Below are 23,943 nucleotides of genomic sequence, written 5' to 3'. Positions count from 1 at the left end.
ACTTTCCTTTTTGCTAAAGCATATAGTTAGGGCTGGACCAGGTGACCCTGAATCCTCCCTTAGTTATGCTGCAATAGATGTAGGCTGCCGGGGGATTCCCATGATGCATTGAGTTTCTCCTTTCCAGTTACCTTTCTCACTCACTATGTGTTAATAGATGTCTCTGCATTAAATCATATCTGTTATTAATCTCTCTTCCACAGCATGTCTTTATCCTGTTTTCCTTCTCTCACCCCAACCGGTCGCAGCAGATGGCCGCCCCTCCCTGAGTCTGGTTCTGCCGGAGGTTTCTTCCTGTTAAAAGGGAGTTTTTCCTTCCCACTGTCGCCAAAGTGCTTGCTCATAGGGGGTCATATGATTGTTGGGTTTTTCTCTGTACCTATGAAGCGCCTTGAGGCGACTTTTGTTGTGATTTGGCGCTGTATAAATAAAAATTGAATTGAATTGAATATATTCAAATTTCATAAACCTGACATGAAGTCGAAGGTCTTTGACTCCTGTTTGCAGCAGCTAAATATATTTTAGAAGACGGGACCATCAGGGTGGACGACAAGCTGCGTGAATTATGTGAATAAGAAGCTGCACATGAATTAAACTTTTTTGTGCCGTTCTCGTTTATTTAATGTCTGTTAAAATCTTTAAACCCAGAAATGTTTTGATTCAAGATTGTTTATAGGGCAACTTATAGGTTATTGTGATACTCTAGTTCTGGTTAATTATTATAGGTGTCTTGTAAGCCCATTTGGGCTGGGTATAATGTTTTAAGCATCATATAATAATAACATTTGATCAGTTAGTGAATCTATAAACCTGTTATGTGTCTAATTACCAACGAAAGTATCTTCTATAGATATTTTATCTATTTTTAAACCTGGTGTTTTTTCTGGTGGGCCAAAACAGACAAAATGTGAAAAAATGAAGGCAAAGAAAGAATTATATAATAATTACTTAAATAGCAATATTTTGTTGGTAGTTGATAATTTTACTTGACAAAAGTTCACAATTATTCCCAAAAACATGCCTGCAGACGGTCCTATTGATGCAAATGCTTCACAGCTATTAGATTCAATAAATTAAATGAGAACGCATCAGCCGACAGTCTTTTATGCGATGTCAGACAGTCACAGTTAAAGAAAAAGCATCAGCCAGAGACTTGGTCTAATCTTTATATACATAATTAGTCACCAGTTACAGTACACATATTTATATACTACAGGAACACAGATAATACAGGTACTCAGTGTGTGTTTTACATTTTTTTATTATTATTATTATCATTTTTTCTTTACCTAACCTGCATGTTGAAGAAGAGCCAATCATGGGGTTTGTCTTCAAGCCTGGAGGACAAGAAGGGGAGAGGCTCTCACTCTCAGCCCTACTCCCAACTCACCACATATCCACTGGTCTACATTTGAGCAGTGCATAGGTCTCAGAAGTCTGGACTCCTTTTCTAACGCACACAGATGGCTTATACAAGTTTAAACATCCTGCCTCTTTCATCCCAGCTCCTTTTTTTTGTTTTTATAGAAGAAAGCTTCACATTCATTCTTCTATCTAATGCTAAAGCTGATCTGAGACATATTAGGACTCATCTGCAGATAAAATGAATGGGAAACGGACTTCATGGACTCGCCCATTATGCCCTTTCAAGTATGGCTTAACACAACTGTATTTTGTTGCATCCTTCAGCAGAAGACAAACCCGCAGAGAGCCTTTAATGCAATGTCATTATTGCTTACAGAGTAAAAGAAAAAGCTTTTGTGTACATAGACACAGTGCAGATTCACAGAGGGCCCTATAGTTGGACGGTGATCATGGGAGAGCAGAGCCGAGCCTCTGCTTGCTTTCATCATGAGAGCGGGGACACGTCCGACTCGGAGGAACTTATTAAGAGCAAGCAGAGTGTGAGCGGGTCGGGGAGTGTAGGGTTTCTCGATCTAAGGTGGAGGATTTACCACAGAGAATGATGGCAAATGCTTTCTTTGCTTATACAGTGACAACTTCTGTGGTTTTACAGTATGATGGGTAACACTGTATTCACATGAATGCAGCCAACGGCAATTCCTGGTCACTGAGAGCTGTCACGGTTTGAAAAACTGAACAACAGGACACCGAAAACTACAACTGCACTGCAAAGCTGGAGTGGGCACGAGTAAAACGAGCTTCAGAGTGTCAGTGTGCACACAGCAGTTTCCTATAGCAGAGCAGAACTGCCACCAAATATCAAAACCTCTTTAACATCAAAGGAGATGTCGTTCTAATGAAAAAACCATCAAACTTAATGTAATACAGTTTTATGTTGGAATAGACGGTGCAGACTGTGTGTTTGCTGGATATTTAGTGTTTCTCCGCTTGAACAGATATGGCTTCAGGATCTAAAATAATGCATCTGAAATGTATTCAGGCTGTGAGCGGCTCACTCAAGAGACAGATATGCCACCATAGTCCAATATTTCAACCCTAAACCAAAGTAAAACTGTATTAAACTAAGCATTAGAGAAATGAATGTAAATAAAATGACATTTTCGAGTCTCTCCTAGGAGTTATTAATTCAGAATATCTGGACCATTGCTTTAATGCAAAAATCATTAAGTTGTGAATAATGGTGCGATTGTTCCTTTTTGTATGGTCTTGTACAGTTATGGTTACAGACCATTGCATCACTTCCATGCATTTGTATTTTGACTAACAACTGATCACTGATAGTATTACTGCTATTTTTCCCCAGTTTGTTCAGAAATTCATGCTTTCCAGAGGATGAACCCTAACAACTTTGGTGGACCCATGATTTCCCCTCTATCACTACCATCCATCTGTCCATCTTCCACTTATCCAATTCAGTGTCACACAGTGGGACTGGAGCCAATCCCAGCCATCATGGTGAGAAGCAGGGTACACCCTGACAGGTAGTTTATTAACCTAACATACATGTGTTTGTGACGGGAAGCTGGGGCACAGAGAAAACCCCAAGCTCATGGGCTTGAACCCAGGACTGTCTCATTGTGCTGCACCACTGCTCCACTGTGCTCCCCTGCAGTAAACAAAATATCATAGAAATGGACACTGCCTTTTGGTGTTAGTGACATAATTTGGATCAGAGATGTTCGGCAATAATCTGGGAACCTGTCAATGCATTTGCAGGATTTTGGCCGGGAATTATAGGCGAGTCGCTTGTGGACGCACACCCATGCCTTTTTAGCTAACAGCTGGTGGATAGTCCAAGCTCCAGTTGCCAAGGTAACCCTGTAATGTATTTCCAACATTGTCATATGTCTATCACTATAACAGGACCCTGTCACCCGATGGCGGCTCTGCTTCCCCGGAGTTCGAGGCTTTGTGAAAGCTCTAATCTTTGAGCTAAAATGGTTGTGTTTGTAACGCAAACCTACTGATATGACTGGCATTTTTTAAGGCTGATACTAATAAAAAAAGATCAAAGCTATTGCAGAAGATTAAGCCAATAATTTAATGTATGTTTTCCCCAGATTACTATTCTCATCTGGGAAATAGAGAGCGGGATGAGGATGAAACAGCAGCGAGGCCACAATCGGACAACACTCATCTCCTCACCGCCACCTCAGTGAGATTCAGACCGTCTGACTTTTTCAAGTAGATATCTCACCAGTTGATGGACTAAAACCACTGATTTACAAGACGGAATTATTATATGTACACTCCTCCAGCACCCAATTAACTCACATTACTCATAATATACACACATCCATTCCTAAGTGATTTTTTTATAATGACTTGATTTCCTTGGTTGCCTATCGTCTTCACGCTTCTGGAGACAAACACTGCAGATACAGTCCCACAAAAAGCGATCCAGTGGCTGTAGTTTGTTGAGTGTCTGGACGGTACATTCCTCAAAAAACTATTCTTACCCTCACAAAAAAACAAAACAAAGAAAAACACCTCATGTTGACCCTCTTCACCAAGTCTGGACATTCTGGGACATGAGGTACATTCTGCTCATGCTCGTCACTATTCAGTCCACAGGATGGTTACAGGAGACAACAGCAACAGGGTTAGTGATGCTGGGTGTTTTGTCAGCCAGTGAAAGTGGATGAACTGTTTACAGATCCAGGTTATCACTAACATTTGGAAAGAGTGGAGGTACAGTGTTACAGGAAGAATTAATATGTCCACATAAAAGCGTAGCAGCCAGATTTTTAGCCTTTCCAAACCTCAAAACACAAGAAACAAAGGTAAGTAATCCCATGGTGAGCAGGCCTCTTGGACCAGTGCATGGACTCACAGGCTGGAGGGTTGGAGGAGGGGGTACAGGTGGCTTACATCTTCAAAATGGGCTTCTGTATGCTAGCATAGACAATGAAAAAATGGGTGTAGCTTCCAGGCCTGAAAACTGAAGCCAGCATAGAAGTGCCTTCAACATACATTTTTTTAAAGGGCACCAGGAGGTGACTTCTCTGGCTGCAAAAGGACTTCTGGCCCTAGAGAAGCCTATGGAAAAATATAGCTCAGAATTTCAAGTCATATCAAATAAACCGTCAGGTCCACTTTGTTAATTGTCAGAAAGGAGAACGATCCAGGGTATACTCACTGGCTAACAAGTTCTGATTGATCAGTTGTCGCATCGAGTTTCAAAACACTGAAAAAGTTCCGCCCAAGGCTTCATAACGTCATGGTGGCTACATCCATCTTTTATATTGTCTGTGCACTAGCTCGTATTGTAACCTCATTAAATAGCTGCAATCTCGCTGGCTGTTGTTGTTTTGCGTTTGGTTACCCTTGATAATCTGGATTTGAAGTTGGACTTTAATAACAAATAAAGCATGGCGAATATGTAAAAAAGTTATAGGTGCGCCACCTTTTTTATATATCTGCTCAGCTGGATAACTAGTTTACTAGTATTAAAGCAGACTACGAGACAGATGGCACTAAATTAATCCAGAGTATGTGGGAAAAACTGAAACAATGGTGGCTAATGGAGAACAAAAATCCCATTTTTGTGGCAAAAATCAACAAACTTTTTAAAGTTTTTTTAAAATCAGGTTTTACAGGTGATTTTTAATGTCTTAAGATACTTTAGATAATGATTCAAAATAAATACCTACTTTAACCCCCTTTAAAGTCTTTGCTGAGTGGTCTTAAAACACGGCCACTAAAAACATTAAAATCACCAAACACTGGTTAGTCCTGATCCGAGCCTTCTCTCATGTGGGCTAACATTAAAAGTCCAATATCAACAGCTGAATGTCAGAGAAGATTTATACTGCTTCCAAGTTGTTTTTTCCCCCGAAGCTTTAAAGAGGGTTGTATCAAAATACCTTTTACTTTTAACGCTTTACAGGGTTTTTGTTGGAGCTAATTAACTTTGCCCTCAGTACAAAAATTATTTTCTTTTGTGAAAAAGTTAGCATTCTCAGTAGCTGGAGAGGATGGTAACCTTCTTGTTTTTAGCTAGTTATGAGGGTGTATTTGAGAACCTTTTACAAGGTTTTTGTTTCTAAATTGAATGACCCCGTAAAAATACTAACCACAGGTGTTGTTTGAACTAAAGTTTGTTGGCCAGGAATCAATCAGATTAGTGCACGCTTCTGTATAAAGGTAAATATTTTTCAGAGTAAATTTTCAGTATCATTAGATTATAGCCATAGAGTATGGTGAAATACAAAGGGTAATATATTTAATGCAAAGTGAGATTAGATTGGGTTTAAGTGTTATTAGTGTCATTAGAAAGGGATTAATGAGTCCAATATGAAAAAAACTGTCTTTGTAGTATTATCACATAAAGTCAGTCAGAGGATTATTGTTTGATGGCTACATGGTTGCTTGGTATTTATGATTATGAATTATTGTTTATAGGATCTGTACTGAGTGGATATTTGGGGTAAGACATGAAAAAACAAACATAAATGGGATAAATATCTTTTCAGGCAAATTGGTATAAAAACTGAAGATTTCTATGGCCTGATAAGATACCTGAAGTGAGCCTGTTGGACAGCACAGAGGGCCTCTCCACTGCAGAATCTAGATCAGATCCAATTATAAAGGCTCTGTGAAGCCATGGGAGTAAGCCACAGTGGATTTCTCTGACAGTGGCAGCTATTTGTCTATTCATGTGGTGTTGAAAGGAATTGGAAAAAATCGCTACCAACTGCAAAACATGCCCTGAAGTTACAACAACTCTGAATGTCTGCAAAAATGTTGCTACGAGACAAATGAAGTGTTGTCTCGTAGCAACATGAAGTGTTTGGCTTATACTGAGAAATCTTTGATTAGTGGTGCAAATTCACATTTTCATACACATTTGTGATGAAAATTAACTTTGGAAATGTTTTCTTTAATTTGCCATAACTTTGGATAACAAGTCAGGTAAATCCATATTAATTCATTATAGCTCTGAATATGTGTGTACTTTTTAAAGCACTTAGTAAGAAAATACAACATGTCTTCTTTGTAGCACTCATGTTGTTTTCACATTAAACGCTATAGGCTACATGAACAGCGGAAGTCGGAAGAACAATTTTCCCAACTGGGACCATCTAAGGAGGATGTGAATGCACAGTAGTAGCTGCACTATGTAATGTCGGTGATATACTGTTATGCAGTGATTCTTTATTTACATTTTGATAGCTGTCTCTTAGGCTCCTAAGTTTTGGGGACACTGGCTGGGTCGCTTTCTTCATGAGAAGTTGAAACCACTCCCACATCTGTACACTTAGTTAAACAAGAAGCCACTGCAAACCAGATGTCAATTAGCTTAGCTTAGCTTGAAGACTGGAAGCAGGTACCCTACAACAAAATCTGTTTGGGGCAGTGTAGCGGCAACACCTCCTCCTGGTCTCTTACATTTGCTCAACATTTAAAAATGACATAATACTAACATAAAAGAGAAAGCCCAGTCAAAGCAGCATTATAAAACATTATAATGTACCTCACATGTATGACATCACCTCCACATTTTTCTATAATGTTACTACAATGTTGCAAAATAGTCTGGTTATTTTGCTACAAGAAATGATGAAGAAACTGATACCCCACTGATAACGTGGGGTATCAGACCCCACGTTATTAAAAACTTTTAGAAAATTTCCTGTTTCTCTGAATTAATAAATAATACAGCTGGAAAATACTGCATGGTCATCCTATCTTGATAGACATAGTGGTGATAGATATTGGTGTTATCCATAAGTAAGCATCAGTAAGCTGAGCCAATCAGCTGCTGGTAATAGCTTCATATTTATCAGACAGATGTGAGAGTGGTATCACACTTTCTTTTTGGCAAAATAAAAATGTTAGAGCCTCGTGATATGACTGGGCTGAACGCACAAGCCAGACTTGTCTTTAATGGTGATATGAAACAATGAGTGACCGGGTGTATGAAGGACATGGAGCTCAGTAACTCAGTAATATGGAAGGTATGGAATACCTGTGGGAAAAATGCTTTTGTTTACTGGGTTTTCTGTAAAAAACAAAAACAACCAAAACTATGATGAAATAGTTTTTTTGTTTTTTTAAACCCGCTCTAAAAACCCCATTATCTCAGGAGCATAAAAACCCCATTATCTCAGGAGCATATCACCATCTGGACTACATGGACTACATGAAGAATTTATTCAGGTAAGTGACTGCTAATCTTTTATAATCCGGTGCTAAGTGCTTTTATCTGTAGACAAATGTGGCTGGATAATGGCTGGGTCATTGACTGAATTGGAGGGGGCAGAACAGCGTGTGCTTCCAGTCCGAAAAACCAGGAGCAACAATTGTTCCGGCCTCCGCTTACGAATGTTATTCATCTGCCACCGAGGGATTGCTGAGGAGACAGAGAGGCAGGCTGCGCTATTAGAGCTTAATTTAATGCTGGGTCGCTCGACATTCTCAGTAGCTTACTCAGAAGAAAAGATGATATGTGACACCTCGCCGTGCATTTATACCTGGGTATGACTGCACAGTGAGATGCAGAATTTAAAAAAAATGTGTGGATGATTACACTTAAAAGCATGAAGTTCAGTTAGAGCTACGGAGATAGATTTGACTCCCCACCCCCACCCCCCACCCTCGTCTGTCCACTTTGTGTGAATGAGCAAACCAGCAAAAGTAGTTTGGTGGTGGCTTATACATTTTATATATTGTAACAAGAGAGTAACAAGAAATGACGGTAAAGATGGCTAAAAGGGATCAGATCCCTGCAGTACATGATACTTTTGTCCACATACTTTTGACCAAGCCGTGCAATTTTTTCCTTTATTTCATCCTCATTTTTTCCTTCTTCAAGTACCAGATTTAATCTTTTCTGTGTTGCATCTTCTTTCTTTTTAAAATTGTCTCTTCAAAATAGTCTGTAGAGCGACCAAGCACATAAATTAATCTTAAATGTGTTCAGACTGAATATGTTTCTCATCAACAAAACTGCTTCTAAATGTTTCTGGTGTCCAGTTCTTTCTGTTATTTGCCTTTAAATCTTCACTTATATCCTCGTTGATGAAATACTCAGACCTAAACTTTATGTAAGGTGCCTACGGTGGGCTGTATCCTTCAGTCTGAACACATCTTATTAACCTGCACTTCCAGCTCTGGCTTCATTTTGGCTGGTCAGTGGTCCCAATGGAGAATGCAGTTATGAGCTTTACCTACAGCATTGAGGAGTGGGGCTTGTGTTAATGGGCCAGCTTACAATTGGAAACATTTCAGCTTAGGACAGAGAGCACCACTCCTCTGACAGAGATTCAATAATCACATAACAACTGCAGGAGCTACAACTACCAACTATCAAAGAAAGACATGTTGACGTGTTGTTGAAGGCAAAGGTGGATGGGTGGACTGCGGGGCAGGAAGGAGGGTTGAAGGAGATGGTTTGGTCTGGGTCACATCTTCAGATGGTGGCATCATGGGGCAGTTGAGGCACTGCCACTCCGGATTTCCGGTTGGAGTAGCGCTGCATGTGGGGCAGCAGGGGGCCAGATGGTAACAGGCCTAGCAGCTCCCTGGATCTGCTTGGCAACCTCCGCCCCCACCGGCGACTACCATAACCGAGCTTGCGGCTTCGCGTCACTGCCTGGCCTAACAGCATGGCTGTGTGGGGCCACAGTGGGTCCGTGAAGCTAGAGATGCTGGACTCCTGAAGAGGGACACAGGACCTGCGCCTCAGTGCGCGTTCTCGGAAGATGTGAGAGGCGGCAAAGAGGTCGGGGCTAAGGCCGAAAGAGCCGCGGGTCAGCGAGATGCGGCCCTCCAGCGCCGGCCCCAGCAGGCTGAGGCTAGTTCTGTCCGTGAACGAGTCAGTTCGGTCTTCGTAGCCAAGGTCAGCGGGCGCTGAGCACTGCTGCAGGGGCCAGCCTCCACGGCTCTTCCCCCCATTGTCCGCATTGCTTCCTCCCTCTCCGCCGTCACGCTCTACCCTGACCGCTTCATCTTCCTCCTCCTGCTCCTCCTCTTCTTGCTCCTCCTCCTCCACCTCTGCTACCTCCTCCTCGTCCGCCACCTCTCCCTCCACCACACCCTCCTCCTCCTCCTCGGTGCTGGTGGGCGGTGGCGAGCGAGGGTCCCGCAAGAAGACCACTATGACAGTGATATTATCGCTAGAGCCCGCATCCCGGGCTGAGGCCACCAGCTTATGAGCTACCATGGTGGTGTCCCCAGCGTTCTCCTGGAGATGATCACTGACCACGCGCACCGCCTCATCTGGATTCACCGTGTCCCAGAAGCCATCGCAGGCCAGAATCAGGTAGTCTTCTGAACCATCTAATGGGAAGATGCCATGGTCTGCGTCACCACAGATGTAGGGTTTGTGCTCCGAGTCACCTGTCAACACAGATAACGGTTTAATCTGTGAGGATCTAAGGTAAAAACATCCAGGAACATCTCATGAATCAGGAAAAGGAATATAGTAGGAAATTATCTAAAATAATAACATTATATTTATAATAACAGCTTTCTAATAGTGGGATTAGCATATGTACATGTGCTGCTTTAAATGTTGGGGTGGGGTGTTAAAGTTGTTCTCTATTAGAGTGATCGCTGCCTTACTCTTACATTTAACACCCTACCTTAAATCTAACTCTGTTTTAGGGTTAAATTATAAGTTTAACCCTAAAGGAAATCTTTAACTCTCGTGTTAGTTCTTGAAGGGATGTGAAAAAAATAAGAGTGAACCCATACATTAGAGTTAGGTGCAACATTTCCTTTCCCTCACTCTGCAGCTTTAAAACTAAGTCTGGTTCTCAAAAAGATAGCTGGATCAATTTTTCTGTAAGGAAGCTATTTTTGGCTGCTCCCTTATTCACAAAGGGTCACCACAAAAGGTAGCTCTGCATATTTGATTGGTAGATTGTTTTACTTCCTGACTCAAAACCTCAAAGGGATTTGTCTGTATTCCTCGGTCTGAACCGGGGAGTCTTTTCCTTGCCAGGTAAACGTGTAAGCTGCTAAACTTGGATATGCTTTTACGGATGTGTTTTAATGTCATTTTATATTCGTTTTTTGTCTTTTCTGTAGCAAATGACTTCTGTCGTTCTTTTTGGATGAGCAGTTTTCAAGAAGGGTACCACCCACAATCTGCCCACAATCACACATATTTCTCTTTTCAAAAGAGAAACTTTATGATTAACTCAATGTGACACGTTTAAGGGTCATCTATGAAGCTACAAAAATGTATAAGAAATGTGCAGTAAAAAGAACATGCATGAAAAGTTTACCTATCGCTCTGGATACAGACAAGCTGCCATTGACCCTCCACGTGCCAAACCAGATCACACAACCTCCGAGAGCCTCGATCCTCTGCTTCTCATCCTGCAGACACAAAATGATTGTAATCATCTTGTGCTGCCATTCTGCAGCAGAAAGCTCAGTACTAAAGCACAATGCTTTGCCCGCCTCTGCTGTGCCCTTAAAATCTGAAATGCTGGTGCTGTTTCTAGATTAATGATGCTGGATGCTGGAAACAGGCTGGGATGTAGCAAGGAAGGAGGATGTGTCCTGTGTTACTATTGTTGTTGCAGAATTAAACAAAGAAACACATGGTGAGCAATAATGGAGTGGAAATTTTGCGACGAATTACAATAATGAACAGGAAGTGGAAAGCTCATGAAGCACAAGTTTTCCTATATACAGATTTTTAAGGGAGTTCAGTTGTTTGACTACGACGTGCAGGTACTCAGCAGGTTTAGGTACTCAGCAGGTTCAGGTACTCAGCAGGCAGGTGGTATAATACTGCTCTCACATTTGGTTGTGAAATATAAAACCTTGGCAGAAATCACCCTAAAATATCACTAAATAACACATTATATCTCATTTATTCTCATTTTTAAAAAAAAAGAAGTGTAAATTAACGATGTGTTGTTTTATCTGAGTTTATCGGTGCCAGAATATTTTTTGGCTGTAACAATTAATCTACGAAAGTTCTCACCGCCTGCCAACTGCTCAGAGAAAATAAATATTTTGCCACATAACGCCGTAAAATGGAAACTCGACGATGTTTTTACGCTTCAGTACTTGTGCCGATTAAATCAACACGACACAGTAACTGGATCTTTACATAATGCAAGTGCAGATATGATTAATCTGAAATCCATCTAAGTCAAAATGCACCAACGTATAAAACAACTCTTTATTAAAGATGATAAATTATTGTTATTTGTCTTATCCTGGCCACTGTCTATTTGAGCAAGTTTACATCTGATTGACTGCCCCTCACAAACAGAAGGTCAGAACAGCAGGTAGGCGTGGCTGCTAACAGAGTTTCTACAATCCACAGAGAAATCCATAAAGGACTCATCATGTCTGAGGTATGAGGAGACTGAGTTATCTCACCTCTCTGTCTGGTTTATGTGGTTTCATCAGCTCCACCACCTGCCCTTTCCTGACCAGAATGACCTGGGAGTCTCCAAGCCAGGCCACGTACAACGTCCGGCCCCGCAGGAACGTCACCACCCCTGTTGTGCCGCAACGTAGGTTCTGCCAGACAGACACATGTCACAGTGTTCTCAAGAGCAGCTGCATCACCACAAATACTTTGAAACGAGCAGAAAAACATTGAGCTGTTTAGAAAGATACCTCTGTCTCATTCTTATTAAAATTGGACTAGCTGTTGGAATTATACTCATAGCATAAATATAATAAATAAATAGTGTTATTCACCATGAGTAAACTTAACAGTACTTCATAGTTTAGGAATACTGTGCAGTAAATACTACTAAACGGTTTCGTCCTTGGATTATGTGGTTACCTCTCGTGAGGCCTTCTTCACAAAGCGTTCGTCGGTGAGTTTGAAGGCTCTGCAGAGTGCCTCGCTGGGGTCCTGGCTGAAGGATTCCTGCCGGACTAAGTTCACGTGAAGGTGATTGGCCGCATAAATGGCAGCATCCACACCTCCATGACCGTCAAACACAGCAAAGAAAGCCTGCTCTTCCTGATCCTGGCAGACAGGAAAAAACGTGATTTTGTAGGCTGGACTGCATGGTGTGAAACTCCCATATCACAAAAACAAATTTTCACAGTTATCTATTTGGCATTAAACTTTTGATGTAGTCCCTAAATACAGTAAACTCAAATGACTTAATGGCCTAATTGGTCAAATGATGTAACGTAATATTGAGACTGCAAACATCACAATTTGGATATATCAAAAGTTACTGTATGCAATATTTGCTGAGGTATTATATATAAAATATACGGAATTACAGGTACTTAAATGCTACATATGGGTCCTTTTAGCATGATGGTGGGTAGTTGCTAGGCACCATGATGATGAAATAAGATCCTTCAGGGGCCCAAGATGTACCTGGCTGCTCAAGGTCTGATCATGTCGGAGGAGTTTAGGGGCAACCAAACAAAGAGAGAGAGAAGCTGGGTGTTTAATATGATTTGTGCCAAATCGACTGCATTCTTTCTTATTGCCAGCAGGAGGCGACTTCTCTGATTTCGGAAAACATTTTACTGTGGAGTTTATGGTCCTAATGTAAGTTTTTGAGCCCTATTTCATCAATAAATTATTAAATAAAAATAAAATTGTTTGTTACAGTTTAATTCAGAATACAAAATAATAAATATGGTATGCTTAGGACATTTGGAAGGCTGCTAAAGTCCAAACTGTGAGCTGCATTATCTTGCAAATATTTTTCAGACAGGAGTAATTTTATTAATGTATTTATTTTATTATTTATTTTAATTTACCTATTAATTTTACTTTGGGGTAGTTGTTGACTTCATCCTAATGTTGAACAACTGCTGTTTGCTAACGTGGTTAGCTTAAAGAGAGAATGTTGCATTTTAGTCGTGGTATGCTTGAATTAAGAAACCACTTGATCATCAGAGTAATCAATATTACAGACAAGAAGAGCTTTACTAGTAGTCAAGGTAAACAGCAGACATTTGTCTAAAGTTAATTTACATCCACCATACACACACTTTTAACAATGGTGGATGTTCACTGCTTTCTAATAGTGGGATTAGCAAATGTACATGTGCTGCTTTAAATGTTCCATTTCAGACAGTTTGAGTAGGTGGACCCTTCACATTTCTTTTGTTTTGAACAGATATAAACATATAGGCTCAGAAAAAGAACATTTTCTGAAATTTTTATATTTTGACATCATTTTAGACTCCTACACCTTGTCCGGGTTTGAGGATTCCTATTGATAGAAAGCCACTATAAATGGAGCCATTGTCCAAATTGTTCCAACTCCCTGATGAAGGCTTATATGCCAAAACGTGTCAGTTTTGTTTAGTCTCTTTTTTTAAGAAAAAAAAGAGACTAGTTGTTATTTGAAAGACAGATGTAAGTTAAATCAGATTATCTTTATATGGCCATTTCAGGCACAGAACTCTTGCTACAAGGAAAGAAGCCCCACCCACATGCTCTTCAAATCTTCTTTTTGTTGGGAAGGGCAGCCAATCTTAAAAAAACCTAGCTTGAAAAGGCTTGTTGTTGCTAACAGAGTACAAAAATAGAAACAAGGGGCCAGAAATGAGCATAAAAGCCTTGCTACCTTAAGTTTAGATGTTGTGACTGAAAGTTCTGAGGTCTAATGTTAGAGAAGGGTGGACTGATATTAAAACAGACATTGGCAACCGTCAACATCAAAAGAGCCATTTTAGCTCCTCTTACCAAACAAAGGGAAAAAAGAGCCGCACACGCAGGTGACGGCGGGGGCTGACGGTGGACAGATAGGATAAAAATAATACACATAGTATATGTATTAATGTTTGATCTGATATTGTCATGTTAGTGTTGTTTCTGAATAAACAAAAGTAACGTTGGTCCAGGTTCAACATTGTAGTGATGTCATTGTTTTGCGATGTGGAAAGACCGTCCCACCACACACAAAACCGTAACCCTGATCTCATAACCCTAACCTATAGCCCCGTAATCCTAAACCTAACCTTTTCCTAAGTGGACATCAGCAAGTTTTTTTGAAAGTCGCAAAGCTATGACATCACAACAATGTGATTGGTCAGTTCCAATGTTGATCCCGGACAATCATTATTGTGTTGATCCAGGATAGTGTATTAATTAGGTAATGATTGACCGTAATTCTAACCCATGGCTCATGAGCTGCAGATTGCTGACCTCTGGCCTAGCGTAACAAATTTAATGCATGAAGTTTTGTGAGTTTTTGACACTAACCCCTACCTGAATATTGAAGAGTGTGTTGAAGTCAGGGATGATGATGTGCTTGTCCTCCATCTTGCGCCGCATGTTCTTGATGGCGTGGATGGACGTCTCATAATATGGCTGTGGACGACGGCGGAAGGGGAGCTCCTTCAGCCAGAGGCAGCACGTCTCAAACAGTCTATTAAACACCAGCCGGGCCAGCTTCACAGACTCCATCTCTGACACACACAAACACACACACACGATGAGCCGGGCTGTTCTATTTTAGCTTCATTGCTTCCACTGTTGGTTTGGAGCTCAGTTTATAGAGCTTGCCCTTTTGAAAGTATACTCTATCAGAGATGTATCTTTTGAACATCAGACAGTGCGTCTCTAGGTGCCTCTGAAAGCTGTCTGAGAGGTGATCGCTCAGTCTGCAGTAACAATAGCTTCTAATAGTGACACAGAGTACGGGAAAGATAAAGAAAATGTGCATGAATCGCTCTTACAGTTTAATCCAGTTTTCTTATCATAGCGAAAGTAAAACAATATTTCGGTTACCCTGAAATGGCACATCTGTAAATCAGTGATCATTTTTGTGACCATTTAAATTTATATGATAGTTATTTATTTCATTTAAGGAAAGGTTTAATGTAAGTTTGCAATAACTGTTTGAGGTACAAAGTACATTTATTTTTTATGTCAATTAGCTGTTCCTCAATGAAATGTCAGGAAAACACAGAAAATCTTCAGTGTAGTTTCCCAGAGTCCAAGGCAACATTTTTAGATGTCTAATCTAAAACTCAGACATTCAGTTTACATTTATATATAAACTGCAAAGATTCATGTTTGAGAAATTAGAAAACACCCGGTGTTTTTGCTGTTCAAAAAATAATGAAGGGAGCACTTATCGTCACAATATAACACAACTTCAGGGTTACCAATCTGTCCAGTTAGGAAGCAGAAACCATTCTGAATCCATGTCAGCTACTTTGGTGGAAATCAAAGTGATTAAAGGTGCATTTGAGAAGAAACAACGAGACAAGCCCTAAACAGGGGATGGTTTCGCAGGTGGTGCTTCAGGGCATCGCTCTCTCCTTCTCCTTCCTGACTGATTTTTCTAGTTTTGCTTTTTGCTGGTGCCTTTGTCACTGCTGGCAACAGGGGACGGGACTTGCAGCCCATTCTGGTTATCCAGCTAGACCAGCTTCTCCAGGATTTTAGACAGTATCTGTCTAATGAGCTCAGTATAGACCTGCCAGCTCTGTTTCCTGGTGAAAGCCAGTAGAAGTGCATTTTTCTCATCTATGAGCACAGGCCCCACTCTAGGACGTTGGGACCTCATGCACGTGAATATCCTGACCGAAGTCATAATTTACAGGACTTTGGCAGTTTTCCTCCTGTTCTTTCACACATAAAGGAGGAGATCTCGGCCCTTTTGAGCCCTTGTCTTGCTTTCCTACAGCCCATCTCCTTATATCTCGTCCACGCTCTTCACACAGGAAACCTTTTGATCGTGGAGAAGCTGGACTCCCTGTGCAACAGATACCATCTCGTGGTAACAGCAGTGATCAGGACACTGGCAAAAAGCAAAACTGTAGAAAAAAATAGAGCCACAGAGGAGAAGGAGAGAGCAATGATCTGTGCCCACCACCTGCAAAAACACTCCCTTTTTGGAGCCTGTGTTGTTGTTGCCTTTCAGTGCACCTGTCGCCAATTTCATTTGCATCAAAGCTGAAATGGACTCGCAGTGGTTTCTCCTTCCCGACTGGAGAGATTAATATCCCAGACGTTTGTGTGTCATACTATGATGATCAAGTGGTCCCTTAATTCATTTGAGCAGTGCATTAAGGGATTACATAAATGAGCATAAATACATTTTCTGGTAACTGATCAGGATAAGCCATTGCAGGGGTGTGACGTCTGTGTCTGTCACCATATCAATTTATTTTAATTTACCGACTCTGTCTTCAACAAAACCTCAGTAGTTAAGTTCAGTTAAGTTGATAGGGGGGATTTAATAGCTGAAAATAATTATGTGTTAACATTGTTATCTTGCTACTTCTTTGTTCCTATATTTTCCTCTGGCAGGTTTTGCTCGTACTGGCCAGATGGAGAGGAAAAAAGAAAGTTAATGAGTCGAGTTTCAAACCTTCGTGAGGTTGGTCTACATTCAGCTTACAACAAGAGCATTTTCTTTAATGAGTAAGTATTTGAATAAATAAACCTTTTTATTGCTTCATGTGGATCACAGTTCCAATTATTTGGTTGCACCGTTGCCATTTTCATCCTTACAGCACAGTTTTCTGGACAAGGTTTAATATTTCTCCTGATAGCAGAAGACAAATCGTCAGTAACATTTACCAAGAACTGCTTTGCGAGAGAACCGTAGCAGAGCAAACGCATAAGTGGGCATTGCTCGTATTGCATTTTTATTCCAAACAAGATGTTGTTTTAGGACAATTTCTTTTCTTCTTACCCCCACAAAAATGAAAGAAACATGGGTGAAATTAAAGTACTTTATCCCTGGGTAGTCCCTGCACATCTTCCTCTCAGAGAGATTTTACAGGGTGAATTAAACTAAAAGGTTCTTGTCTAAATTTTTCTGCTGTGTCAAAAAAAACAACCAACAATGACATTTGAAAACGCCTCATCCCCCGGAGGAAATTACACCCTTGTGAACAGAGGCACTCCAGGGGCCTGTTTTACTTTGTCAGAAAGGCAAAGTCATTGGCAGATTTCACTCAGGTACACAAGTTAGTGGAACAGAGGCGAGCCTGTAAGCAGAATAGGCGCTCGCTGTAATAACCAAGTCTGTGCGAGTATGTGAGCGTGACCTACTAATGCTAGCTGCCGGTATTATAGTCTATCCTGATTTTTCTCTCTCTTCTCGCTGTTACTCTGCTTGAAAAAATATGGCATCAGCGAGATGGAGAGCCAGCTGGTGCTGCATCCCATTCCCCCCACTCATCCTCCTTTTTAAAAGTATGTGCACATCAAACCCAATGTCCTGGTAATAAACTGCACTTTGTGAGCCGAATGTTTCACGCTCTCCTCCCGTCTGTCTTGCTCCAAATGGAGATGTTGTAAAGGTCTATTCATAACACCTTGCAAATAGTTGGAGGGGGAAAAAAAGAGAATTGTGGCGTGCAATGAAGCGGCATCAAACAGGATGTGATCGGCTGTTACACAACACAAGAAGCACAAGCAGAGAGATGGTGGTGGTGGTGGTGGTGCACTCTGAGCCTCACTACAACTCCAGCAAGAGCAGAACATTTACAACCTTTCTACAGCTCCTGATGCTGGATTCACTGTATGCTCTTCGCCCGCTTAAAGCAGGAGAACTAAAGAGAAACTGGTGTAATGTAATGGAAACAAACCCAGTCTTTATGCTTTTAGTAAATAATGAGTGTTTTTGGTAATTGGATTGCATTTATATTTTTGTACTTTTTCTATTTATTTAATTTTTTTCAATGTTGTATGTCTCAGCTGACGTTCTCTGCTCCTTTATAATTGCTCTGTTGAGAATAAATAAAGTGTTTTTGAATTTGAAACGTAAAGTTATAATTTCTTATTCACTGTAAGAAAAAACAACATCTCTGACATATGTTAGCAATACTAGATTTTTGTGACTGTTAGCAAACGATTGGCTGCACAACAAATCAAAAATGGTTAAAAACATGTTTTCAAAGAATAAATCATTTTTAAATAACTGATATTTGTACGTGCCGTTGCAATATACTTAATATTTCCTACCATGAACCTCTGAATTTACTGCTCCTACAACTTTTGGTATTTTGCAGAAATAGGTCCATTGTTGTGGCATGGATAATGGCTGTCAGTTAATACCTCTATGTCGCTCAGACTCTGAGTAGCAGAGTATCTTTTTGTCTAAATATAAGTAATTATGTTTGAAAATTTTGTGGGGTTTTTCATCTCCTTTTTGCACAAATGATTGTGTGATAGCATCACACAGTTGCTGCAGATTTGTTTTTCCCGTTGAACCACCAGTCCATTTGATTACAGTGAACTCAGAAACGAGTTTGAGATGATTTAAGCTTTTTTACATGGTGTGTTTTCCTGCTGGAAGCAGTCATCAGACGATGGGTGGACTGTGGTCATAAAGGGATGGACATGCTCATCAACAGTAGGCAGGCTGTGGTGTTTAAATGATGCCCAGTTGGTAGTAAGAAGCCCAAAGTGTGCCAAGAAAATATCCCCGACACAATTACACCACCGCCTGCCTGAAATATTGATACAAAGCAGGATGGAGCCCTGCTTTCATGTTGTTTATGGCAAATTCTGACCCTACAATCCAAATATAGCAGAAACCAAGACTCGAGACAAGACAGCAATTTTAGTGAGCCTGGTGAACTGTAGCCTCAGTTTCCTGTTCTTAGCTGACTAACTAGTGCTGTTGCTGTAGTCCATCTGATTCATTCAGAGTTGCTCTTCTGCATTTCGGTTGTAACAAGTGGTTATTTAAGTTACTATTCCCTTCCAGAACTGATACTCAATGGATATTTACTTTTTTCCAAGTATTCTCTGTAAATCCTAGAGATGGCTGTGCAGTAGATCAGCAGTTTCTGAAATACTCAGACCAGTCTGGCACCAACAACCACACCACCAGGATTAAGAGAGCAAGCTACAGTTGAAGGACTCCCTTTGAAATGAAACTGTTTTCCTTCACAAATCGATCAAAAGGGCTAACAGAGCAACACTTTAGACTGTCAATACTGAACGGGTTCCTTTACTTTAGTTCCCAAAAGAGTCATTAAGTTAAAAAACAAGTCATAAATACATCATTTCAGCTTATTTTTTAAAAAAACCCAAAAACCCCAAAAAGACAGTTGCCTTTGAAAACAGCTGGCAATGTACATGTTAAACAGCAGTTCTTTGGGACTATTTTTGACGAATACATAGCTCGTCCTCTGCAAAACATGACAGCTGACAAACTGACAGCCTAATTGCAGTTTGAGCAGATGTTGACTGTTGAAGGTAATTTGTATATCTTTGCATGCTGTGTTTTCTCCAGTATACAGCTTTCATGTAGCTTGAAAACCATTTTGATGTAAATATGCTGGCCATTGTTGGATTTAGCACATCCTGGCTGACAGCTTTGGGTGTGCTTCGGAGTCTACTTTGTGCCCTCTAGCGGTCAAACACCTCTCCGTGCAGCTTTGTGGGGGAGAACTGGGACAAACCCCTGGTGGTTATATGCCTATGTGCATGTGTGTGGGATGAAGTGAGAGAGAGACCTAATTTGTGTGAGAGAGCGGTCTCGTGGACTCCCTGGGGACTCACGTGGTAATGGGTCAGCTCCATCTTCTACAGTCTTATTGAGGTGGTGAATAGAGAGGTCAGTCTGCAGGAGGCTGTCTGCTGTGGCTCTGGCCAAGGCGGCAGCCAGGGAGCACGGGCAGTTACTGTGGTGAGGAGAGACGACACAGTTAAGAATGGGCCAGAAAGAAAAAACATCTCACATCATCGACTGACAGCATGATCTAGGTTTATTAGGAAATATATTCAAGGATCCACAATACTAACATGCCGGAACAAACAGCATTACTAATGCTTTCTTGGAGCCTTAACACAAACAAGTTTTGGCAGGTATTATCGGCTGGTTTTGGCTCGTCACAGGTGTGGGCATCAGCACAGAGACTGCATATCTGATTATAAGTAATAAGAAATGACAGCACACAGATCTCAGAAATATACATCTGTGGTCATTTTTTCGCTTCAGAGCAATCACATTTTTACATAGCAGTAAAATTATTAAAAGTTACATTTTTATAATAAGTCATGCCATTCACTTAACAAGGCAAGGCTGAAAGATGATCTAAAATTGCAGTTCCTCTAGTCACCACTTGAGGCTGGCTCCAAAAACGAGTCAGTCCCGATAGACTCCCATGTTAATGAACGTGTTTGCAGCCTGGTACAAAAAAGGGTTGGGTCTCTATGCATAGTTTCTTACTTTATATTAACTGTAAGGTAGGCGATTTATTTTTCATCCATTTTCATCCACACATCCATTTGCATACCGGTGAGGCTTAATCTTGGATATGGCTTTCTTGATTGACATATGTGGTGTAACTGCTAGCTATGTGCTAGGCCTCACCTCTACTATTCGGGTTTTTCAGTCATGGATTATCTTCTAGGCACATGATGCTGTAGGGTCAATGAATAAGAGCTCAAAAACATAAAATCAGTTGGGGCCCATTTAACAAACACAAGGCTAATCACCAATTTCACAGCAAACACTTGCCAATGGGTCAGGGAATACAATTTTTTTTTCTCTAGAAACCAGAGGTTGTATCACGTCCAACATGGCGGACCACTCTTGAGAAATATGACATCACATGAAAAACCTAAACAGAATTTATTACATGAGTGATTCTCAAAGTGTGGGGTACCGCCCCCTAATGGACACTACTGATGAGCTGTACGAGATATTTCACAATAAACAAAACACCTTTAACTTTACACTTTGTAATTCTGTTTGAAATTAACATTAATATTTAAAATATAGGTATAAAATATAAATCAAATATTAAATACAGAGACCATTTCTAAATAATCACAGTTAAACAAAGCCATGGAATTTAAATCACGTGTTTTTAGAGCTAAAAAATTACAACAACCAAATCACAAATGAGAAATCACTTCATTTTGGTGTGCGTGTGTGTGTGTGTGTGTGTGTGTGTGTGTGTGTGTGTGTGTGTGTGTGTGTGTGGCTGCAGCATGATTCAATTTGGGCACTCCCTGAATTCTGATATCATGCATGTCATCTGTGGAAAGCCCACGTGCGTATTTGCCTTGAAGGATTTTAAAATTTTATAACACAAAGTTCTGCTTAGTGCAGCAGAATATCACAACATCTGGCCACATCTGCGCACGCTGGAGGAGGTGTGCCTTTTTCTTAAGGTTAACGAGAGCTGGGGAGGAGGGGATGAGGAGGAGACGGAGTGGGAGGAAGCAGAGGAGGGTCGTTTGAAGGACTGAAGGCTTGCTGTACATGAGTCACCACGATAACTAGGCCACATCCAGATGCAGGTAACCATAGAAACCTAAAGTCTGGATAGTCTCCATAGCACTCAAATTAACTTGAAAATATATCTGAACTGAAGTGATGTTAGCTCAATGGCTTTTTAATTAAGGAGCCACAAGCAGTGAAAATGACTCTCCTGAACTGGAGTGATACAATAATCTGACCTGGTCACACCTGAAAATCCTTCAAGCATTCACACAATCTAAAACTTCCGGCAGGTGTGTTGAGAAGCTCTGATTTTGGTTACATGATTTGTTAATGAAGCAGTAATGTTGGTTTTAAAGAAAGCAGGGTATGACCGAACAAAGGTTCAAACCAGGAAACAGCACCTGAGGCTGTGCACTCCTCTGGGGGTGATTCATTAAGTGGGACAACAGATGGGAGGCAGCGAGTGTTCAGAGGTTACTGTGCTGAAAGAGAAACTTACAAACTGAAGTATATATGTGTCCAAAAAATTTGTCATGCTAAACATATTCTAACACCCTATGCTAACATCAATAGAATATACACGGCACACCCAGACTACCAGCTATGTAAGGCTGTAATAAGCAAAGTGGTACTTTTGAGAAGTTTCCCTTCAATGCTTTGTGTGCCTAGAGACCAGTCGCTAACCTCCAGTCTCTCTTGGAAAATGTGAATCCCAGGACAGACGGGTTGCTGGAGCAAATCTATCACAAACAGTGTTGGGGAGTAACGGAATACATGTACCGCCGTTACGTATTTAAAATACAAAATATGAGTAACTGTATTCCGTTACTGTTGCCGTTTAAAAAGGTGGTATTTAGAATACAGTTACTTTGTTAAAATATATGGATTACACAGCGGTACTTTCCTGTTTCATATTGTCGCGGGTCAGGCCTGTTTGGGTTTTGTTTGACAGCTATGTTCTGTTGTTCCAGGTGGCAGCGTTACGGTTGCCATGGTTACAGGGTGACGCGCGCTCTCTTTGCGACTGTGTGTTTCCTGGGTGAGAGGAAACACACAGTCGCAAAGAGACTGTTGTTGTTGTTGTTGTGCTATGCTAATAGGCAGAATGCTACAGACATAGCCCTAAAGAATGTAGCCTCATGGGCAGTGTAGTCCGTGCTGCAGGGAGAATGGACTGCCATACCCGTTATGTGTCTGTGAGCGCGAGGAGGGAGAAAAAGGAGAGTGGAAAAGTACGAGTTGTCATCGAGCAGAAATAGGAGCTGGTATCATGTAAATATAATAATAACCACTGCTATTTTTCAACTACGAGCCCGACACGGAACCTGACATATTAGCCAGAGGTCCCTTTACTACGGTTCAGAGCCGCGGACCTTCAGTAATAGTAATAAATCACATTCATGTAGTTGTAAACTGCATGATAATATATTAAGTAATCCAAAGTATTCAGAATACGTTACTCTCATTGAGTAACGTAACGGAATACGTTACAAAATACGTTTTGGGGCATGTATTCTGTAATCTGTAGTGGAATACATTTTAAAAGTAACTTTCCCAACAAAGATCACAAATAAGTATAAGGTGTTGCACTGAAAACCTCCTTGCAATTGCTTTGGTTGCTAGCAGGTCGGCATGGTCGCCTGTGGTTTGAATGGTCAGTGCCGCGTCTGCAAAAAGATGTAGTGAGACTTTCTCGTCAACGTAAAAGTTGTGCCTTACCAATGCAACCAAACATGTTTCAAAAAGCAATTAGTTAGTGTCTTCCATGACCAAAACAATCACAAACAATTGGTTGGGGAGTACACATTTCTCCCTAGCAACCAGAGGTGCGAGTGAGTTGCTGACTGGTCTCTATACCTATGATTGAGGACACTGGATTATATTAACCTGAAACCTTATCTTTTGCTAAAGTTGACCAAGTAGTTTTGGTACCTCAGCCAAACTCTGCTGCAACTAAAAACTGACAAAGATCACTGAAAAGTGAAAATATTGAATCGAAGTAGGTCTAAAAAACACTAACGACACTGTTTCCCAAAGAGTTGAATCATTTTTTGGGGGATGCTGTGCACATGTGTGGGTGAATGGAAATGGAGATAAACTAACCCTTTATTAAATTAAAGATTAAGTAATATGATTAATAAATTGCTCGGACACATAAATATGTTTAATTATCTCAGCAAATACATCCACTTCTGGATGGAGTGGCCATTCAACTTGCAGTGAACTCAAGAGCATAACAGGTCAGGACTGGAGCTGACCAACCCCAGGACCAAAGACTCTTTGGGAGGCATCTGAAGTGACTGGCTTTGTCTGACAGAAGTGAAACAAAAACAAAAAGTCCAGGGCTGGTTGGTTAACAATGACTTGAACCTTCAAAATAAGAGCGAGGGCACTGTCCACCAGTTAATCC

At 40.8% G+C, this 23,943-nt stretch overlaps 1 protein-coding gene across 2 annotated transcripts in view; it reads right to left on the bottom strand.

The window, feature by feature from the left end:
- Positions 1 to 1,153: 1,153 nt before the first annotated feature.
- The window catches only part of ppm1e (protein phosphatase, Mg2+/Mn2+ dependent, 1E), a 62,561-nt gene continuing 39,771 nt past the window's right edge, over positions 1,154 to 23,943 (bottom strand). For both annotated transcript variants that reach the window (XM_035905313.2, XM_035905315.2), the window contains exons 3-8: positions 19,862 to 19,983; positions 14,597 to 14,796; positions 12,191 to 12,379; positions 11,776 to 11,919; positions 10,662 to 10,755; positions 1,154 to 9,768 (exon numbers count right to left, since the gene is read on the bottom strand). In XM_035905313.2, the coding sequence (XP_035761206.2) occupies positions 8,840 to 9,768; positions 10,662 to 10,755; positions 11,776 to 11,919; positions 12,191 to 12,379; positions 14,597 to 14,796; positions 19,862 to 19,983 (1,678 nt within the window). In that variant the 3' untranslated portion in view covers positions 1,154 to 8,839. The remainder of the gene's footprint in view (positions 9,769 to 10,661; positions 10,756 to 11,775; positions 11,920 to 12,190; positions 12,380 to 14,596; positions 14,797 to 19,861; positions 19,984 to 23,943) is intronic.

The sequence above is a fragment of the Neolamprologus brichardi genome, chromosome 10 (assembly GCF_056152115.1).
Source record: "Neolamprologus brichardi isolate AB-2024 chromosome 10, ASM5615211v1, whole genome shotgun sequence".
NCBI lineage: Eukaryota > Metazoa > Chordata > Actinopteri > Cichliformes > Cichlidae > Neolamprologus > Neolamprologus brichardi.
The sequence above is the reverse complement of the archived record's forward strand: the minus strand, read 5'-3'. Positions and strand labels throughout refer to the sequence as shown.